This window comes from Pseudozyma flocculosa, assembly GCF_000417875.1.
Source record: "Pseudozyma flocculosa PF-1 unplaced genomic scaffold scaffold00010, whole genome shotgun sequence".
In the NCBI taxonomy this organism is placed as follows: Eukaryota; Fungi; Basidiomycota; class Ustilaginomycetes; order Ustilaginales; family Ustilaginaceae; genus Pseudozyma; species Pseudozyma flocculosa.
The window spans coordinates 617,154-636,539 of NW_006920878.1; the positions used below are offsets into that span (position 1 = coordinate 617,154).

General features: G+C 65.6%; 6 protein-coding genes across 6 annotated transcripts in view; 3 read left to right on the top strand and 3 right to left on the bottom strand.

Moving 5' to 3' along the window:
- The window catches only part of PFL1_06867 (uncharacterized protein), a gene marked incomplete at both ends in the record, with an annotated part of 4,129 nt that extends 393 nt beyond the window's left edge, over positions 1-3,736 (bottom strand). Inside the window, 2 exons of the mRNA XM_007881029.1 lie at positions 12-1,220; positions 1,358-3,736. Coding sequence (XP_007879220.1) covers positions 12-1,220; positions 1,358-3,736 — 3,588 coding nt within the window. The remainder of the gene's footprint in view (positions 1-11; positions 1,221-1,357) is intronic.
- Positions 3,737-4,403: 667 nt separating this feature from the next.
- PFL1_03429 (uncharacterized protein) lies at positions 4,404-6,278 on the top strand (the record flags this gene model as incomplete). Its single annotated transcript, XM_007880946.1, has 1 exon — positions 4,404-6,278. The coding sequence occupies one exon, from the start codon at positions 4,404-4,406 to the stop codon at positions 6,276-6,278; it is 1,875 nt and encodes a 624-aa protein (XP_007879137.1).
- Positions 6,279-6,674: 396 nt separating this feature from the next.
- PFL1_03430 (uncharacterized protein) lies at positions 6,675-10,572 on the bottom strand (the record flags this gene model as incomplete). Its single annotated transcript, XM_007880947.1, has 4 exons — positions 6,675-6,697; positions 6,853-9,946; positions 10,075-10,380; positions 10,507-10,572. 4 exons carry the CDS (start codon positions 10,570-10,572, stop codon positions 6,675-6,677), a joined length of 3,489 nt encoding a protein of 1,162 aa, XP_007879138.1.
- A 1,760-nt stretch (positions 10,573-12,332) lies between these two features.
- On the top strand, positions 12,333-13,066 carry PFL1_03431 (uncharacterized protein; the record flags this gene model as incomplete). Its single annotated transcript, XM_007880948.1, has 2 exons — positions 12,333-12,404; positions 12,566-13,066. 2 exons carry the CDS (start codon positions 12,333-12,335, stop codon positions 13,064-13,066), a joined length of 573 nt encoding a protein of 190 aa, XP_007879139.1.
- Positions 13,067-14,455: 1,389 nt separating this feature from the next.
- PFL1_03432 (uncharacterized protein) lies at positions 14,456-15,353 on the top strand (the record flags this gene model as incomplete). The annotated part of the gene is made up of 3 exons (XM_007880949.1): positions 14,456-14,883; positions 15,012-15,024; positions 15,114-15,353. 3 exons carry the CDS (start codon positions 14,456-14,458, stop codon positions 15,351-15,353), a joined length of 681 nt encoding a protein of 226 aa, XP_007879140.1.
- A 97-nt stretch (positions 15,354-15,450) lies between these two features.
- On the bottom strand, positions 15,451-18,777 carry PFL1_03433 (uncharacterized protein; the record flags this gene model as incomplete). The annotated part of the gene is made up of 2 exons (XM_007880950.1): positions 15,451-18,425; positions 18,591-18,777. The coding sequence occupies 2 exons, from the start codon at positions 18,775-18,777 to the stop codon at positions 15,451-15,453; spliced, it is 3,162 nt and encodes a 1,053-aa protein (XP_007879141.1).
- Positions 18,778-19,386: the final 609 nt, after the last annotated feature.

The following is a 19,386-nucleotide window of genomic DNA, read 5'->3' on the forward strand; positions in this document are numbered from 1 at the left end:
CCCATGCCGACTCCCGGTCCAAAGAAGCCACTGCCCGTCCCGAGGTGCGGCAGACCCGGTCGCCCTCCGCCGCCCGCCGGCGTCCCCGGCCCGCTCGCCGAGCCGCCGCCCGCGCCGTTCTTGCCGCCCGAGCCGTCCTTTGGGTACATGGGGCACGAAGTGTTGGTCGACATGTGGCCCACCTCGCCGCACCGCCCGCACCGGCGCTTGGTGTCGGTCTTGTTGAGCAGCTTCTTGTACCCGCCCGGGATCGCCAGCCCCTCGGCCGCCGCCTTGGCATTCTTGCGCTGGATGCGCCGCTCCTGGTTCTTCTTGCGCTGCGCCAGCTCCTCTTGCAGCCGCTTCATCCGGCTCGCGTCGATGGCATCGTCCCCCGTGGGCACCAGGTCCTCGGTGGCAATCATCTCGTCCTCAATCTTCTTGCGCTGCGTCACGTACGCGTTGATCACGGCCGCGTCGCGCACAATCTCCTTTTGCCACTTGCCGTTGACCAGCCGTCGGATGCACAGCACCCGAGACCCCTCGCCGCCGTCCTGACCTTCGCCGCCGGGTCCGGGCGTGCTCACCCGGCTCGGGCTCCGATCGCGCCGGATCGAGTCGGCACGGGACTGGGCGCGTCCGTGGCCCCTGGCACCGCCGCCCAAAAAGGGGCCCTTCTCGTCTTCGGGCGTCAGCTCCGGCGGCACCGGGTTCGACAGCGAACGGCACTGGGCGTTCCAGATCCGGTCCACCTCGCTCCGGTACACTGCCTGCTGCTCGGCCACGCTGTACTTGTGCCCGGACTTGGACTTGGCCTCGGCCTCGGCCTGCGCCATCCGCTCGTCGGCATCCTCGCCCGCCCGAAGGAAGATCTCCTTCATCGACACCCGGATGAAGCTGAACGCCTCGCCGCGGCCCGTCGGGTCGCCGGGCCCGTGCAGCTTGAGCATCGCCTTGCCCTGGGTGGCGTTGATAAAGTTCTTGCTCGTGATCCAGGGCGCCAGCAGCTGCTCGATGTCCATCTTGCTCTCGTCGCCGTCCTCGTCGGCGCCTTCGGCCGACTTGGTGTAGCCGGCGTCGAGCAGGTGTCGCTGTCCGACCTGCATGCTCTCGGCCAGCGCGATGTGCTCCGGTGGCAGCAGCTTGAACAGCTCCTGCTCGTCGGGCACCACAATGTGCGGCTTGAGCTTCCAGAAGCCCTGGTTGACGTCGCCCGCCTTGCGGTTGTACTCCATAAACTCCTGTTGGGCGCGATCGAAGAGACGAGACCCGTTCCGAAGAGAGGAAGCAGACGCCAGCGGGGCGGGATTGGATCAGCAGTGGAACGTGACGCCGTAAGCGAGTCGGGCGCATCTCGCCGGCGCGTTCGTCGACTCACCTTGAGACGTTGGCGCATCTGCAGCTCGTTCTGGTCCGGGAAGTAGCGCATCAGGCGGTGGATCTTGATGCGCTGCCGGTAGCTCTTCTGGATCAGCTTGTACGCTATCATCTGCAGGCGGTACTTGATGTTGTTGGTCACCAGGCGGGCGTGCGGACCGGGAATGGGCTGGATGGGGTAGGTCTGGCCCACGACGAACAGGTTCTTGATCTCGCGCAGGTAGTAGCGGATCTCGTTCTTGGTCGTGCTGCGGATCAGGAGGAAGTCGGTGTGGGCAGGCTTGTGCCGGAAGAGGGGCGCCCGCACCAGGTTGTTGTAGAGCGTCGGCTGCACCTTTCCCGCCTCGATGTTGCCAAACTTCATAAAGGGCGACTCGTCGGCCACGTCGAGCACGTAGGGCTCGCCAATGTCGAGCTTGGGGATGTGCTCGTCCTGGGGCGACTTTTTGCGGTAGTAGTTGACCAGCAAGCTGCCCATGCCGAGGTTGGAGAGCAGCGGCGGGTACTCTTCCGAATACTCGTAGAGCACGTACGGGCCCGTGTCCTTGAGCGTCAGGTCGCGCGTGGTGCGCAGCACCTCGTTGGGGTCCTTGGCCTTCTTGGCGTTGCCGCTGCCGTCCTTTTTCTTCTTCGAGGACCGCGTCTTTGAAAACGTGAGCGGCATGTTGGTCGGGAACTGCATCGCCGGCCGGTGAAACGAGCGAGCCTCGGCCTTGGTCAGCTTGGTCTTGTACCAGGGCAGCTGCAGCTTGGTGGCGGGCCAGGCGTGCTGGACGACGAGCTTGCCGAGCGTTTGGCGGACGCGCTGCCGGTGCTCGCGCGCCTGCTCGTAGAAGCGGTCGTTGGAGAGGTTGAAGGGGTCCATCTCGGCCGTGGGCCTCGACCCGGCGGCGGCACCGCGCTGCTCGACGGCCGTCTGAGAGGGCGCATCCGCCCGGAAGAGGGACGTGTGCTTTGCCTTTGGGCCCGTGTCCTCCTCGAGCATCATCTGCGGGTCGTTCATGTCCAGCACGAGCTGGTCAAAGGCTTCAAAGGAGCAGCTGCCGTCCCAGATGATGCCGCGCAGCCAGCCACCTCCGGCCAGTTCGTGGCTGAAGGGCTTGTCGATGCTGGGCATCAGCGGACCGTCTTCGAGCGCTTCGACCGAGGCCGAGTCATATGAAAGAGCCTCGTCGCCGTCTGCCGAGGGTAGCAGCTGCTGCTGCTGGTCCTCTGGCACTCGCTCGGCGTTGCCCCAGGCGATCCGCTCCTCCCAGTCGTCGAGCTCGACCATCGCCAGCTTGGGTCTGCTGCGCCGTGCTGCCGCACTTTTTGCTGCCGATGCAACCCCCGCGGTCGAGATGATTTCGATGCCGCCCTCGTCAGAGTCTGCCTCGTCTCCGGGCGCACGGGCGGCATTGACAAGGTCGTTGGTCAGCTGTGAGACCAGGGGCGGCTCTTGGGGAGTGCTGCGGGTGGTGCGCAGCAGCAGCAGCTCGCGCGTGCTCTGGGGCACAGGCAGCTCATCGTCAGGCTGCAGATGGAACTGGGCTGGTTTCGCAGCCAGCTTGCGCTTTTTGGCGGGGCGGGTGGCGAAGAGGTCGGTGAAGTTGAGGACCCTGTCTGGGTCAAAGTCGGGAAAGAGGCGGCGAACCTCGTCGATGTCGATGAGCGGAGCGCGGGTCGGTGGTTGTTGCGGGGGAGGGGTGCGCGGCTGCGGCGACTTTGCGCCGGTGGGCAATACGATGCCGGCTGCTGGCGTGCTGTTGGTTGGGGTTGGGAGCGAGAAGAGTGAGGTGGCGCTGTCGTCGTCGATCTCTGACTTGATCTTGACGGAGCCAGTGTCAAAGGTGGGACCCCGCCCTGGTTGTTGCTGCTGTTGGCGTGAGAGCGGGACGTCGTCGGCGTCGTCGTCATCTCCCTGGTGGTCCTGGCCGCGCTGGACGTCGCCGTCGCCGTCGTCGTCATCGTCAAAGTCGTCGTCTTCGCCGCGCAGGCGAGTGGTGGGCTTTTCCAGCTGTGCCATTCCCTGCCTGTAGTACCTGTCGAGTGCGGCCCTCTCCTCCGAGTCTCTCTCCTGGGCGAGCTCCCTGCGCATCTCGTCGTCGACCTCGCGCTCCCAGTCCTTTGCGCCGCCATTGGCGCGGTTGCTGGTGCCCAGCGGGCGCGTCGAGGCGCGGTCGTGGGCGTTGCGTGCGTCGCCGTACTGGTCATTGTCTTCTTCGTCGTCGTCAAAGAAGCGGTGGTCGTAGATTTCCTCGCTCTTGAGTACGGTGTTTGCGGAGGCGATGCCGAGGCGGTGCAGGTCGGACGGGTGTTGCGTGTCGATGCCGAGGTCGCGGAGGACGTTGCCGAGGGCGAGGCCGCCGAGCTGGGAAGCGGCGTTTTGCTCGTCGTCCATGGTGGCGGGGGTGGACGAGGTGGACCCCCGTTCTCCCTGCGAAAGGTGACCCGCACGACGAGGGGAGGAAGGAGGAGGAGGATGAGGACGAGGACGAGGACGAGGACGAGGAGGTGATGGTGGTGGTGGTGATGGCGGTGGTGGTATTGGTGGCGAGCGAGAAGGCAACGAGCCCCTTGTGGAGGGTGGCCTGGCCACGCCTTGACTGAGCGGAGGGGTCGCGTTGGTTCGGCTCCGAGGACCAATCGCTGCCCGCCAACTCGCCGTTCCGCTTCACACTCTAAACTTTGTTGCTGGCCTGCTCCACATCCAGATTCGGTTTCTTTTGACTCTTTGGTGAGCCGTCAGACGCGGCGGCCACACACACGAAGAGGCAGACTCAGAGGCAACCAGCCAGGAAGCCCCGCACCAAGGGTCTTTGACTAAGAGCCTGGCCAACAGGGCTGCCCGCCACCACCACCACCACCACCACCACCAACCACCATGTTGCAACCGTAGCAAGCACCCAACACCAAAGCCTAGCACGTCCCTCGGCCCCCTCGCACATCGCCTCGTGGGCAGTTCACATCACATCACCACGGCGCGCCCGCGCCCCCCCTCCATCCTCGAACCCAGATCCGCGCCCATACGGTCACGCTCGCCCTGGCTGCGCCCCGCCCCGCCCGCCATGCGGTTCCACCTGCTCGGCGTAGGCTCCATCGGCTCCCTCGTCGGGTTCCACCTCAAGCGCTCGATACGCGCACAACGCGCCCACCTCCAGCCCTTGTCCCGGGCGCAGGCACGCAAGAACCTCCTCCTCTCCAACCTCGACCCAAACGGCGGCGACTCCGATGGCAACAGCGCGGCCGCCAACAGGGCGCTCGTATCACACATCCCGCCCCACGTCAGCCCCTTTCTGCCCAACCCGACAGACACCTCAGTCACCCTCCACGTCCGCCAGCGCCTCTTTGCAAAGCAGATTGACCGCCGCGCCCACAACTCGATCCTCGTCGATCGTGCGGGCGTCCGCGGCGTAGAGTCGGGCTTCGTCGTCGAAAGGTCGAGCGCCGCCTCCGACGTCGTCTCGTCGCTCGTGCGCACAGACGACCGCCACCGCAGGCCCGCTCAGTTCCAGATCTCGCGCGCCTCGGGGCCCAGCGCCGCCTCCACGACCTACGATGCACCCATCCCGGACGGCGACGGCGGCGTGTCCCTCATCTCGTCGATCGAGGGGCGCTACCATGACCCGCTCCACTCGCCCATCGACTGCCTCGTCATCACCACAAAGTGCGACGCCACCCTCGCCGCGCTCCGCCCGCTGCTGCCCCGCATCCACCCCTGGAGCACCGTCGTCCTCATCCAGAACGGCATGGGCGTCATGGACACCCTCCTCGACCGCTGCTTCCCGGACCCGGAAACGCGGCCAAACTTTGTCCTCGCCACCACCACCCACGGCGTGTGGAAAAAGGCGCCCCTCAACGTCGTCCACGCTGGCATCGGCGAGCTCCACTTTAGCGTCGTGCCCAGCCCGCGCGGCGGTGCACAGGGGTTAGAGATGGAGCTCGAGGCCGAGATGGCGCAGCGCTCCATCGCAGCAGCAGCAGCGGCGGCGACCGAGGGGCAGGATCTTCCGCCATTACGCAAGACGGCGGGGACCGGGTGGGACAAGTTTGCAGCGGCGGCCGAGGAGGAGGCGCGGTCCGAACAAGCCTCGTCGTCGGCAGTGGCATCGAGGGGGATACCGGGGCAGACGGCAGCGGACACGACGACGGCGACGGCGACAGCATCAACAACGGACTCGACCGCAGCAGCACCACTACAACCGCTGCTCGACGTCGGCGGCATCCCCGACGTGGCGAGCCTGCGGACGCTGCGGCATACCGTCTCTTCGCTGCTGGCGCTGCCGCTCAACGTGCAGTGGATCCCGGTGCGCGAGTACCAGCTCAAGGCGCTGCGGAAGCTGGCCATCAACGCGTGCATCAACCCGCTGACGGCGCTGGCCGACTGCAAGAACGGCGACCTGTACGCCAACGAGTCGGCCATGGACGCCATGTGGTCGGTGTGCGTCGAGATCTCGGCCGTCCTCGAGGCGCAGGTGCGCGACCATCTGGCCCGTCATCAGCGAAGGAGGGGATCGAGAGGTGGGAAGAATCGCAAGCGTTCCGGTAGCAGTGGCAGTGCTGCGACAAAAGCAGCGACGTCGACGACGGCGGTGCAGGGGGAGGAGCGGGGGCAGGTGGCAGTGAAGAGTCGACTTCCACCTGCCTCTTCGCTCTCGACTGCGGATCTACTGATGCGGATTGGGGAGGACGGACGACCGGCGCTGGATCCGAGTCTGACGGCGCGCTCGCTGTACAACGACGTGCAGCGCGCCATCCGCACCACGGCCAACAACTGGTCCTCGATGCACGCCGACGTCAAGGCGCGCCGCGGCTCGACGGAAATCGACTACATCAACGGCTACGTATCCGCCCTCGGCCGCGGCTACGGCGTCGAAACGCCCGCAAACGACCTCCTCACCAACCTCGTCAAACTCAAGACTGTCAAACTCACCGGTTCTTAGCCTCTCGCCGACGGGCTGGCGCGGAATAGCCCAGCCCGGCGAGCAAGGGAGCGAGTGAGCGTCGGACGACGCGGGAGATGTCAATGTCAAGTCGCTGTCTTTTGCCGCTGCTCTTATTGCTGCTGCTGCTGCTGTTGCTGCGTGAACATTGGAACCATGACGTGGGATGAGAGGACAAAGGAGCCGGGGGCGGGAGCGGGGGAGCAAGCGATGCTGGCAGACGCAGAGAGAGGGAAAAGTACAAGAGGCAGGGCGGTAGAGTACAGGCGGGACAAAGGCGGAATGATCTGGCGGCAGCAGCAGAGGGCGAAGGGAGGGCGCAGCGGACAGCAGGGCGTGCGGGAGCAGGGCAAAAAAGAGGCTACGAGCGGAGGTCAGTCGTTTCGCCGTTCGCGCTCAGCCCATCAAGACGTTTTGGCCTGTGCAGAGGGGCGGGAGAGAATTGCAAAATTAGTGACATCGCCACGCCACCCTGCCATCTACCAAGGCCCATTGTGCCCGTCCATGTAGGCGCGTGTCCACGTGCCTGTCCCCATGCCAGCCGCATCGGGGGCCACGGACGGCATCGACTCACCTCGCTCGGGTTCGGCGAGCTTGTGCACCATCACGCCGTCCTGGTCGACGTTGACGTTGCCCGGCAGCTCGAGGGGCGTGATGAGGACGTACTGGACGTTGCGGTACGCCATCGTCTCGCCCATGAGGAGGTCGAGGGCAATCTTGCGGTTGAACGTGTCCATAAAGACGTCAAACTCATCGAGGCACCGGATCGGGCTCTTGATGGCCTGCCACAGCGACAGGAGCAGCGACGTCGTCGTGTACGACTTTTCGCCGCCCGACAGCGCCTTGGGGTCGCCCATCTTGCTGCCGCGCCCGCGGTCGTTTGTGCGGATGCTCATGCCGAGCGTCTTGGCGCCGTGGTCAAAGTGGAGCGAGCCAGAGTAGCCGCGCTTCTGGAGGTGCTTGGTGAAGAGGTGCTTGGTCCGGCTCGCCGTCGAGCGCTTAAACTCGTTGATCTTGTCCCACCGCTTGAGGCTGGCGCGCTGCAGGATGGCGTGGAGCGAAGTCATGAGCCGGTACTGCTCCTCGCCCTTGTCGCGCCTCTCCTTGGCCTCCTCGAGCTCGCGCTGCGCCTGCTCCAGGCTGATGCCCGCCTCGCGGCTCGACCGGCGCTGCATCTCGCGCGTCGCGTCAATCTCGCGGCTGATCTCGTCGGCGCTGCGGTCCGTCTCGACCTCTTCGCTCAGCTGCTGGGCCTCGGCGACGATGGCGTCGAGCTCGCTCGCCCTCTCGGCCTCTTCGGCCTTGGCCTCCTCGAGCTTGGCCTCGGCCGCCTCGACCTTTTTGCGAAAGTAGTCTTGGTTGTTGACCAGCTTGACGCGCCGCTCAGTCGCCTTGAGCATCCGCTCGCTCAGCGTGCTGGTGGCCCGCTTGAAGCCCTCGAGCTTGGATCGGATGCCTTCGAGCTGCTCCTCGAGCGCGCGCAGCTCGTCCTCGATGGCCTGCTTGCTCGCCTGGACCGCCTTGAAGAGGTCCACGTTGTCCGCCATCGCACGCTCGCTCTCCTGCTTGGACTCGGTAAAGGCGCGGAGGTTGACCGACTCGGCCTCGGCGAGCTCGGCATCGATGCGCTCGATGTCGCGCCGGTGCATGTCGGCCTGGCGGTTCAGTCCCGGCAGCACCTTTTTGCGCATTTCGTCGATCTGCCGGTCGAGCTTGCTGCGTTCCGCGACGAGCTTCTCGAGCTCCTCCAAGGCGCGCAGCAGCTGCGCCTCGGCCTCTTTGCGGTCGTGCTGCACCCTCGCAATCTGGTCCTTTTGGCTCTGCGAGAAGCGCGGCACGCCGTCGTACTTGTTGAGCGCGATCGAGGCACTGCCCACGTCTCCTCCGCGGATCTGGTAGAGGTCGCCGCTGTAGCAGTTCTGGACATTGTGGGGCCGGCGTCGCATCAGCTGGTCTCCGTCGCGGCGGGTCTCGACCAGCGCCGAACGCTCGATGCGGACCTGGGTGACGAGCTGGCGCTTGACGACCTCGTTGTCAAACTCGAGCACGCGCAGGATCGTCAGTACCTCTGGGCTCGGCTCGCCCTGCGAAAAGTCGAACAGCTCGTCGCTGCCCGTGAGCACCATGGTCTTGTGGAGGCTCAGCTGCCGAATGTAGCGCTCCAGCCGCGATCGGTCCTGGTGGCAGGTGACGAAGAAGGCGTTGAGCGTGTTGCCGATGACGCTCTCGAGGACAGGAGCCCACTTCATGTCCTTGACCTTGAGGTGCCTGCCGAGCGGACCGACCGGCTTGACCCGCCAGTTGCGGTCCCTGTCGATCTGCTGGAGCAGCTTGGGCACGTTGACGCCTCCGAACGCGATCACGCTCTCGTGCTGGTTGCCCTGCAGGCTGCGGAGGTGGCCGTCGAACATCTCGAACCTCTGGCGCATCTGGTCGCGGTCGGCCTCGGCGCGCCTCAGAGGGCCGTGGACGTTCACTCGCTGTTTTTCGAGCTCATCGGCCTCGCGTTGCACGCGCACCCGCTCATCCTCGATCTCTTTGAGCCTGTCCTTCAGCTCGAGCTGCCTCTCCTCGAGCACGTCGCGGCGCCTGCGTCCGTCGATGTTGAGCTTATCGGCCTCGACGTCGATCTTGGCCTGCAGCTCGTCGATCTCGCCGCGCAGGAACCTTTGCTGCCGCGCCAGCTCCTTTTCCTTTTGCCTCTCGGCCTCCTGCTCCATCCGCTTGGCGGCGATCCTCTGCTTGAGCTCCTTGCCCTCCTGCAGCAGCGGAGCCTGCTTCTCGGCGCGCTGCTGCTCCTCGGCCTCGAGCGAGGTGATCTGGTCGCCCACCTGGTCCAGCTCCTCTTCCGTCTTGCTGAGCGCCGAGGCGTACTTGTCGCGGTCCTCGCGGGCCTTGTCGATCTTGATCATGGCCTGCTCGAGGCTCTCCTTGCTCTCGGCGACGAGGGCCCACGCCATCTCGTTTTTCAGGTCGTCGATCTTGGTTTGGTAGCCGCGCGCCGCCTGGACGCGATCCCACTGGCGCTCGGCCTCCTTGAGGTTGTCCTTGAGGCGGTCGCGGGCGCGCGCCTGCTGCGCCAGCTGCGTCGCCATCTTGGTCAGGTTGACCTTGATGATCTCGACCTCCTTGGACAGCGTGCTGAGCTGCGTGCCGTCAAAGTACAGGGTGTAGAGCTTCTTGGGGTCGTTGGTGCCGAGGAACTGGCGGGCATTGTCCTGGGTCAGCACGTTGATCGGGTTGTCCATCTGCAGGCTGAACTGGTCGCAGATGGCGTGGAGCTCGGCGCTGGTGGTCTCGACCGTCTTGCCGGAGCGGTCCTGGAGCTTCCAGGTGGCGGGTCCTTCGGCCTTGATGCGGCGCTCGATGATGATCCTGTTGCCGTACAGGTGAGGCTTGAAGGCCTCGTCGCCCGCGTTGGAGAGAGTGATGCGGACAGTGGCCTGGGCGCTGCCGTGCTTGACGAGGGTGCGGAGGTTCGAGGCGCGGTTGGTGGAGCTGGCCTTGGCGCCGAGGGCGATGGTCATGGCGGTGAGGATAGCGCTCTTTCCGCTGCCGTTTTGGCCAATGACGATGTTGAGCCGCGGACCGAGGTCGATGGCAAAGTTTTCGTGGCACATGAAGTTGGTTAGCTCGACGCGCTCGATGGCGCCGGCCTTGAGTTCGCTCTGTCCGGGGCGGGGGGAGGGCAGGAACGTGGGAGAAGATGGAGAGCATGCGGCAACGGGTCAGCCACGGGATGGTCGTCATGGGGAGAGGCGGCTGGAGTCGAGCGCTACGGCACGGCGAGGCTCACCATGCTGTGCGCCTCCTGATCTTCCCTCTCAAAGGCCTCCATATCGAGCCGTTCCTGTTCCTCGTCGGCGGTCTGTGGCTCCTGTTCGGCGCGTGCGAGGGCGGCCAGGGCGATCTGGACGTCTCTGTCGTTGCCTCTCTCGGCGACGATGGCGCTGGCAGATCGTCCACCGCGCTGCGACGCGTCAGCGGTGAGCTGCGAGAGGAGATCGAGCCGCTCCTCGCCTGCCTCGTCTTCGTGCGCCTGCTGGCCGTCGTCGTCGTCGCCGCTGTAAGCGGCCGTGGGGACGTGGGAGGAGCGAGCTCTCTGCGATAGAGCAGAGAGGAAGGGATCAATGGGCGAGAGGAGTGGTCAGGGCTGAGCTGGGTGGGTTTTCCTCGGGTTGCGGGGCTGCCACATCTTGTATGCGGAGAGGCTGGTCACTCTACCTACCTTTGAGGCGGCGGAGGCGTGGGCCTCTGCGCCCGAGTCGGAGACCCTCTTTCCCAGGATGGACATGGCTGCGCTTCTGGCCTCGTGCGAGGTGTTTGGGCCGATTGGGCGGGCGAGATTGTAGGTTTGAGGCTTTGCGCGGTTGCGACGTGCGCAGCAAGAGGGTCGGAGCTGGACGCAATCCGGCAGGCCCGTGGACGTTTCCCGACTCTGAGACGGGGGACTGGTGTCAGAGGCGCTGCGCAGGAGCAAGTGCGGAGCTCATGCTTGGAGGATGCCTGCGCTGCGCTTCAGAGGGTCAAGAAGGGTGGCCGCTGCTCTGCCTGGCGCCGAGGCGCGATGAAGTGTGCGGGGGCGAAGCGAGTGGAAGCGTGCTTGGTCGACCAAGCGGTAGCAATGCAGAGGTGTCGTCGTTGCCGTCGAGATGAGCGTGGGCACGAGTCGAGTCGAGCGAGTTCAAGGACAAGAGGAAGCTATAGAGGCTTGGATGAGGGACGGGGCAGGGGCAGGGGCTCAGCAGTGGGTGTTGGGTGGCGAGGCGTGGCGTGGCGTGGCGTGAGCGGGGCGTGAGCGGGGCCTGGCGTGGCCTCGAGCGGTGGAGGAGCGCGGGTGACGGAGGCAGGGGGCCGCCCACGCACGCCCGCTCGCCTTGGCCAGGCCAGGCCTGCGTTGGAAGAAAAAGAGGCGGGCGGGCGGGCGGCGGGCGCGAGCGTGTTGGTCTGGGCTCTGACTGGCCTGCCGCTGTGGCTCTCGTCGCGTTGGGCGTGTCGACAAATTGCCCCCGATGGCAGCTGTGATCCTCCAACCCCGATGGTGCACAATCGGGCAAGGGTCCCTGATTGTCCTCGCCTGCCCAATTGGGCGAGGCAGGCCCAGGGCTGCAGGTGGCCTGCGTTGATGCAGCCCGCCGTGGGCCTGCATGAAAACGAGCCCCTAAACACCACACCGCCTCGACCCCGACCACCGCCTCGACCTCGACCTCGGGGCCCTGCCGGCCTGCGATGGCCTGCCTGCCTGCGCCGCCGTGCCCTCTCGTTGGCAGCGCACAGCTCGATGGCGCCCGTCCATCTCTCGTTTGTCTGCCAACAGGCAGAAGAGTTGCAGGCAGTGTGTGAGTCTGGCAGCCGACGAACAGCCGACGACGGGCTCGTACGTCGTGGCAGGCCGACCTCGCCAACCGCGCTCGACGCCAGACCGCGCTACGCCTCGATCCACGCTTGGCCACCAGCGGGCTTTGGCGCCCACTCTGACTACAGAACTGCTCGTCGTCGCCGTCGTAATCCTCGGCGTGCTTGCTTAGCGCTGGCTGCTGCTGCTGCCCAGGAGAATCAAGAGGAGTCAGGACGACGGCTACCTGACGACAACTACTTTTTTCCCCACGGCGGTGCCGGTGGTGTGTGCTGCGCCGCCCCCCTTTGCGCTTCGATGCTTGATTCCATCCACGCTTGCTTTGGCATCCCGCCCCCTCTCTTCATCGCCGCCCGCTCCACCTCGCCTCCCCTCCCTACCGCCATCCTCAAACCTTACTCCCCTCTCCTCCTCCTCTCCCCTCGCCTTGACGCTCTTGACGCCCCCCCTCCCTGACGAAACTCCAACCCCTCCATCTCACGACATACACAACGACACCAACACTCTGCTCCGCTCCACGCCCTCCTTGTCTGCTGCTCCATCCCCATCCTCAGCGACAGCCCGTCACTTGGCCGCCCATACACCCCACCGCCTTCAGCCACCTCGACATCCTCCAGCTTGGCCTCGCCAGCGACCCGCGCACAGCTCCCCCTTGGTCCTCCCTGGCGTCCGCTGCCCAACGCATATAGCTCGCCGACATGTGGTGCGACAATTGCCTCCTCATCTTCCCGCTCAAGCACGGCGCTATCGCCTGGGACGTCTTGATCGCGGTGCGTACCCCTTTGCGGTCTGGACCGCTGAGCGCGCGCCGCCCTGCCTCCAAGCTCGCCGTGCCCTTCCGTCACGCCTCCGTACTGACACTCGCACCGCCCACGCTCCTTGATCTGCCTCGCTGTCCTCTCTTCTATCCCTCCCTGCGCCGCCGCTGCAGGTCTACAACCTGGCCGGCTCCATCATCCTCTTCCAGTACGGACAGTTCCTCTTCTTCAACTACCCCGAGTGGCAGATCTACGGAGGCATCGGCATGGCCGTCATGGCCATCTGCGTCATCAACATCATCGGCCTCAGCAACTCGTCGTACATGTTCACCCGACTCTGCTTCTTCCTCTGGCCTTTCATCCTCATCGTCGTCGCCGTCCGCGCCGGCCTCATGATCTTCCAGCTGGACCGGCAGCAGTCCAAGATCATCTGGGAGTGCAACAACGGCGGCCAGGCGTGGGGCACGCCCCAGGAGGGCACCACCAGCACCGCCACCATGCCCTCGGGTTTCTGCTCGGCCGGCTTCCACAGCCTCTACATCGCCTTTGTCCTCTCCCTCCTCGTCGACTTTGGGCTACAGGTCTACGCCTACTTCCTCTGCTGGCGCTTCATGAAGCGCATCGAGCACTACTACGCCGTCGCCACCAGCGACAAGCACCTCTACCACCTCTAGAGAGCAGGCCCGCATCCGCAGCAGCACGACCGAGGCCAGGCCCCACCCTTTATTCTTCGGGCCACGCCTTGCACTCGTCGAAAACCATCACCCTTGGACATTTTATTCCATCTTTTCCTTCTCCTTCGACGACCCATCTTATGACTCTTTTGGTGGGCCGCCATTTGCTTCTCGCCCGCGACTCTCGACCCTCTCCGATGCCGCACCGCCTGCATCCACGACCTTGTAATGATCCATACGCCCGCACGACCCTTGACGAACCCTTTGTCGCTCTCGCCCCTTTCCGATTCACTCGCGGCTCCCTCCCCCTCTCCGACCAGCCCGCCTTGTCACTGTGTCGCCGCCATCGGACTTGTCCCTATTTGTACCTGCCTCGACGCAGGATGTAATCCCAATCTGCAACCCCTCCTCGCTGCTCGGTCCAGCGGCCTTTGCGGTGCCCTTCTTGTGGGTCAGTTCAGTACCGTGAGGGCGTGTGGTGATGCCTTCAAACAGAGACAGTCGCAATCCGCGGTGGAAGGAGGCGAGGCGGTAGATCGTCCCGGATTCGTCGAGCATCATCCTTCCGCGCCGGAACTCAGCTCATCCTTCAACCCCGCGGCCGTCGTCGTCGTATGTGCCGTTGCCAAGGCCGCCGCAAAGGCCGGTTCGGCGGGCATGTATCGGAGGACTGGTCACAGTGCATACCTGTGCACGTCTTCCACGCAGAAATCCTCGACAAACTCTTCGCCGGTCTCGCCGCATTGTGCGTCCAATCCCGCCTCCTTGCAAGACGAATCCGCCGTGCTGTTCTGCCGACATCGACCACTCGCTGCTGCCGTCTGTATCTCGTCGAATGTGCCGGGCTCCGGTCTGATCAACTCGTCAGTTACCCTGTTGGATCGGAATCGCTCTGCAGCCTGCCAGATCCCAGCAAGGGTGCACGTCCACGGCTAGCTGTCCGGACTGGGGAAGTACGCAGCGAAGGGTAGACCAGTCGAGTCGATGAGGCACGTTGCGTGCTGCGGCGCACCTGATCGCCCTTGACCACCTTCCACGCCACGCCGGCCTACGAGGCGAGCGCATGCGCGGCCAAACCCTCGATCAGACCGGCCGCAGAGAGGTAGAGAGAGAGAGACAGAGAGACAGAGAGACAGAAGGAGAGGCGAAGACGGCTCAGCGGGCGGGTGGTGGTGGTGATGGGTGTGCAGGGTACACGCTTTGATCCGCCGTGGACCGCCGCCGTGCGCTCGGGCTCGGCAGTCGGGCCACTTTGGAAGCCGGCCGCGCAGACGCAGACGCTCGGGCCACGTCTTCCTTGCCAGATCTTCGCTCCACCTCGACTCTGGCAGAGTCGCCCCATCCTCCCTCTGGTCCACCACCATCCCTTCTCCATCCACCCGACCCAACATGGCGACTCTACGACGTACCGTGCCTCTCCTGCGCACCGCCCTGCCGCCGCTTCTCGTCCCAGCACCGCTGGGCACGTGCCGCGCATTCAGCACCACGTCCACCGCCCTGAAATCCAACGACGATGCGCGCCCCGCCTCGTCCCAGCTCTTCCCCGCGTCCAAGATCGCCTCGTCCATCTCCAAGCTCACCTCGCAGGGCTTCGACGAGTCCACCATCTGGGAGCAGCGCGTTGTCTGGGGCGACCACGATGCCTTCGGTCATGTCAACAACGTCAACTACGTGCGTTGGCTGGAGAGCTCGCGCATGTTCTTTGTCGAAAAGGTCAGCGAGGGCTTCACCAGGGAGCGCAAGGAGGACATCATCCGCGGCAAGGGCAAGAGCATCATCCTCGCAAAGATCGACGTCAAGTATATCCGCCCTGTGACGTGAGTTGCGCCCGTCGCCGACGGCAAGAACGTGGAAGGGCCAAGAGGCTTGGTCGATGGCGTCAGGCTGACCCGCTAGTCCTCATCGTGATCCTCGTCTCCTCTCCTCCTCCCCCTTCCCCCCGCAGGTACCCCGACGTCGTAAGTCTTCCCCCACACTGTCCTCACTGATCCTCCGGTCCGCCATTCACCCACCCCTCGCCTCCTCTCCCTTACTGTGCTGCGCACAGGTGCTGGTCGGCCAAGCCGCCGAGCTACCGCTGCAGAAGGACAGGTTCAACATGCGCGCCGTCATCTACAGCGTCAAGCAGCAGGCCGTCGTCGCCGTCTCGAACCAGGACTGCGTGTCGTACGACTACCGCTCGCTCAAAAAGTGCGACATCCCCGCCGACCTCCGAATCGCCCTGGAAAAGACGGGCATCTCGGCCTCTCAACTCGAGCAACAGCAGCAGCAGGGGGGAAAGAAGTGATGCTTGTACGATTGCTGTCGAGTCGGTGGCAGGGCTGCAGTGCGAGCAAGATGTCGACAACACTCTGGCAGACGACAGCTTCGGCTCTGCGTTGTGGCTACGATCCACCGGGCAGCCCGGCAGTCTTGACCTGGTCCCACAACCACGGCATCTCCTCGCGCACCCTCGCCCGGATCTCGTGCCATGCGGATCCGCCCATCCTCTCCTCTTCGACCGTCATTTCCGCTTGCCTGTCGTCCACCGCCGTGGTGCCCGTGCGATCTGAACCGCCTGCGGCCGTACCGCCACCGCCACCACCGCCGCCGAACAGGCCTGCGATCGTCGCAGCGCGGCTATGCACCTTGGCGCGCTGACGATCGCGCTGGGCCGCGGCAAACTTGAGCAGTACCCGCAGAGTCTTGTCGTCCGGACCGACGATGCGGCCATACGCGTCCCGGATCGGTCTGAGCTGCGGTGATGATGCCGGTGACGACGAAGAGGATGCAGCGGCACCCGACGTCGAGAGGTCTTGCTCGCGCTCGTCGTCGGGCGCGTGCTCGAGCTCGATGCCGGCGTCGCGTGCGTCGCGCACCAACTGCCTCGGCATGCTGCCAAACACGAGCTCCACGGCCTCCTCGAGCCGACCACAGCGGCAGAGGCACTCGATCCACGCATCCCACGCCCCCTTGTTGATCGCCGTGGGTCGGCGGCGCAGTGGCGGCGCCCTTCGCGTCGCGAGCGGTGCCCCGCCAACACCACCCTCGAGCTCGTCGCTCGAAGCGGAAGCGCGCCTCTGGCGGTCGAGCCACCGCTGCGCCTCGAGGCGCTTGACGGCGGCCAGAGCCTGCCGCGCAAAGCGCAGCATGCCGTACCGCCCAGCGGTATCCAGGACGACCGAGAGCGTGGCGCCGTCGACTTCCTGCCGGTTGGCCATGAGGCTGTTCCAGATCGAGACGACGGGACCAGGCTCGCCGATGCGGTTGTAGGCGTTCATGAGCGCATTGATCAGCGGCAGGTCTGGCTCGACGCGCTCGTCGAGCTTGAGCAGCTCGTGTGTCGCGTAGACGCCCGCCGCCGACGGGGGCACCGCCTTGGCATAGTAGTCGAGCAGAGACGTGTACGTGGCGCAGCTCGGATGGTGGCCGGCCTCGCGCATATCGTTGACAATGGCCAGCACGTACTCGGGCGGCGCGCAGCCCTTGGCCGCCCCTCGTGCGTTGCCACCGGCGCCGACAGCGCCGCCCTCGCCTTCGCCCTCGACCGAGCGCAGTTCCAGCTTGCGGAAGTCGTCGAGCAGCGTCGTGTAGCCCTGCGCGCTGTAGTCCTCGTCGACGTCGCCCTGGTCCGGGCGGCCCCCGAGCTTGGCCACGCGGCGGTACATCTCGAACGCCTCTTTCCACGAGGAGCTGCAGCGCATCAGCACGCGTGCCGCCTGCAGCTTGCTCTCTGCGTCGATCCGCACGTCGTGGAGCGCCATCTGGCGCAGCAGCACGCGCGCCGTGCCGACGTCCTTGACCTTGGCGCAGCCCCGCAGCAGGGCGTTGAAGAGCTCTGTATCGAGCGCAGCCTCGGGCGCTTCGGTCGCTGCCCCCTTCCCTTTGCGCCCGTCGTCGCTGCCGCCGCTGGGAGCGACGTGGCGCAGCACATCATCCATCAGCTTCATGGCCGACGGTAGCGAAGGGAGGAAGGCATCGCAGTACGCCAGGACGAGCGGCATGACCATGGTCGAGTCCGGTGCGACGCCCGAGGCGAGGACGTGGTCGTAGAGCAGCTGCGCCTCGCGGATCTGGTTCGGATTCGGCGGCAGCTTGCCCTGCGGGTTCCTCAAGGTCAGAGCCTCGCTTGGCTGCCATTCGTCGCCCGACCGGGACGGCTTGGTCCATCGCTTGGCTCTGGGCGGCCTGCCGAGGAGCGATGAGATGAGGAGCGAAAAGCAGCCACGGTCTGCGCGGGCCGCGCCGGATGAATCGAGCGTCTCGATGCGCCGCAGCAGCGCCAGAGCCTCGTCGCTCGTCTGCAGTTCTTCGAGCTCGCGTTCGTGCAGCTGGAGCAGTGCCACGGTAAACCTTGGGCTGAGTGCGTCCGGCGCAGTCCAGCTCCGTACCGTCTCGACCGCAGCGTCGGCCCCACTGACCATGGCCTCGTGGCGGAGCACGGCGAGCCAAGCGAGTCGATCCGGGCCACCAGGGCCTTGCGGGGGCAGCCTGCCTCGTAGCGCCTCGGCGTAGCGCTGCGCGAGATGGACATACTGCTGCCTCTGCCCGTCGTCGTCGCACGAGCGGATGGCCATGCAGTTTCCATTGAGGGCCACGACGAGCGACGGGACTGGCATCGCTTCCAGCTCACCGATCCGCCTCAGCTGTTCTTCGGCCATGTCCGTCATGCCGAGCGAGTAGTAGAGCGAGGCGAGGGTGTTGCGGTTCTGGTCCGAGAGGCCGATGCACTCCGCCTCCATGCTCCGGACGAGCTGCTCGGCGCGGTCGAGGTCCTTGCGACGGCAGACGGCCTTGAGGACGAGGTTCCAGTCGACGGGGCTGGTCTTCCAGGTCGGATGCTGCGCGCGGATTCTTCGAAACGCCTCGACGGGATCGACGTACGACTTTGAGGCGGGCGACTCGTCGCAATAGGACCAAAGAAGGTGGTGGAGGTCTGAGGCGCCAAAGGGGAAGCCAAATACGTCGCGCATGCCGTAGAGGATGCGCCTGGCGAGCTGCGCCTCGTGCTGCCCAAGGCGCCGGATGCCGGTGCTTCTGCGAGGAGCGTAGAGGACGGTTCTGATGGCGGTGACGAGGTCGGCCTTGCGTATGCGGAAGTCGTGGCTGGAATGCCCGATGGGCGCCCTGACCTGCCAACGCCGGGCGACATCCTCGAGGTGGCGGCGGTGGGCGTGAAAGGCGTCGACGAGCTCCTGGTAGGCCGACGCTATCGCCGACACGTTGCGAGCGCTGATGGCTCCGCGGAAGCGGGCGTATGCGTCGGTCGAGCGCTGCGGGTGCTGAAAGAGGGACTGGGGCTGAGTCTTGGGGGCATTGCGATCGAAGAAGTGGGCGAGCGAGGAGGCCATGCGAGAGCCGGGGAGCGCCGAGGCCAAGGCTGAAGAGGCGGAGGATGTAGCCGGGGGTGAGGGCCATGCAGTTGAGGATGAAGAGGCGAGGGCGGTGCCACATCTGCTCGAGGGTAGGCAGGCAGATGAGCGTCTAGGCTTGCACCTGGTGGTTGTCGAGGCGTGCCCGGTGCTAATATCGGAGCAAGGTCCACTGGCGGACCATGCCGGGAAGACGTGGGTGGATGATAGGGTCGAGAAGGGTAGGGATGGTGCGACAGCGGCGGTTTTGACGTCGGCGCTGGGCAGTCTGGATGTCGACGGTGCCAGAGCCGTATGCGTCGACGACGAAGCCGGACGCTTGGCCCTGGCGACGCTGCTCGACGAGGCCGCCCTTCGCATGGTGTCTGCACACCCTCTGTGCTCGTTCAACGGTGGACGACGAGATGGAGCATGGCGAGGTGCGATGGCAATCCTCGGACAAGCTAAGGTGCAGAGTAGTGGAGTGAGGGGTGAGCGTACAGCGCCGGAGCTCGAGAAGAACCAAGCACAGCAAAGGCCGCCCACGGGCTCGCAAAAAATTGGCCGAGCAACGGACCGGCGGTAGCCCAGCAGGCGGGTCGTGCGCACGAAAGTCTCTCGGCCGGGAAATCTCCGAATTGCCCCAGCGCCAAGCGAGCTGCGAGGGCTGGGGTCTGACGGCGGCCCACACCGGACCCCTAGCAGCAGCTGGCAGGCCTGCCGGTCATCACCTGCCGCCTGCCCGCCTGACCTGCTTGCTGCCTCGGCCCCCGCTGCCGGCCGTTGGGGGTGGGATCCGGTGGCCCTGGCTGGCGTGGCCTCGCTGGCGGCCGGGCTGGCAAAGGGTCCTTGCCCGCACCCGGCCTGGCCTCGTCTCTGGCTCTTGCTTGGCCGACTGGCCGACTGGGCCCTGGCCTGCTTCTGGCCTCGGCCTCCGGGCCCACCGACGGACCTGGAATCAGAAGATCGAAGCACGCCGCCGCTTGCCAG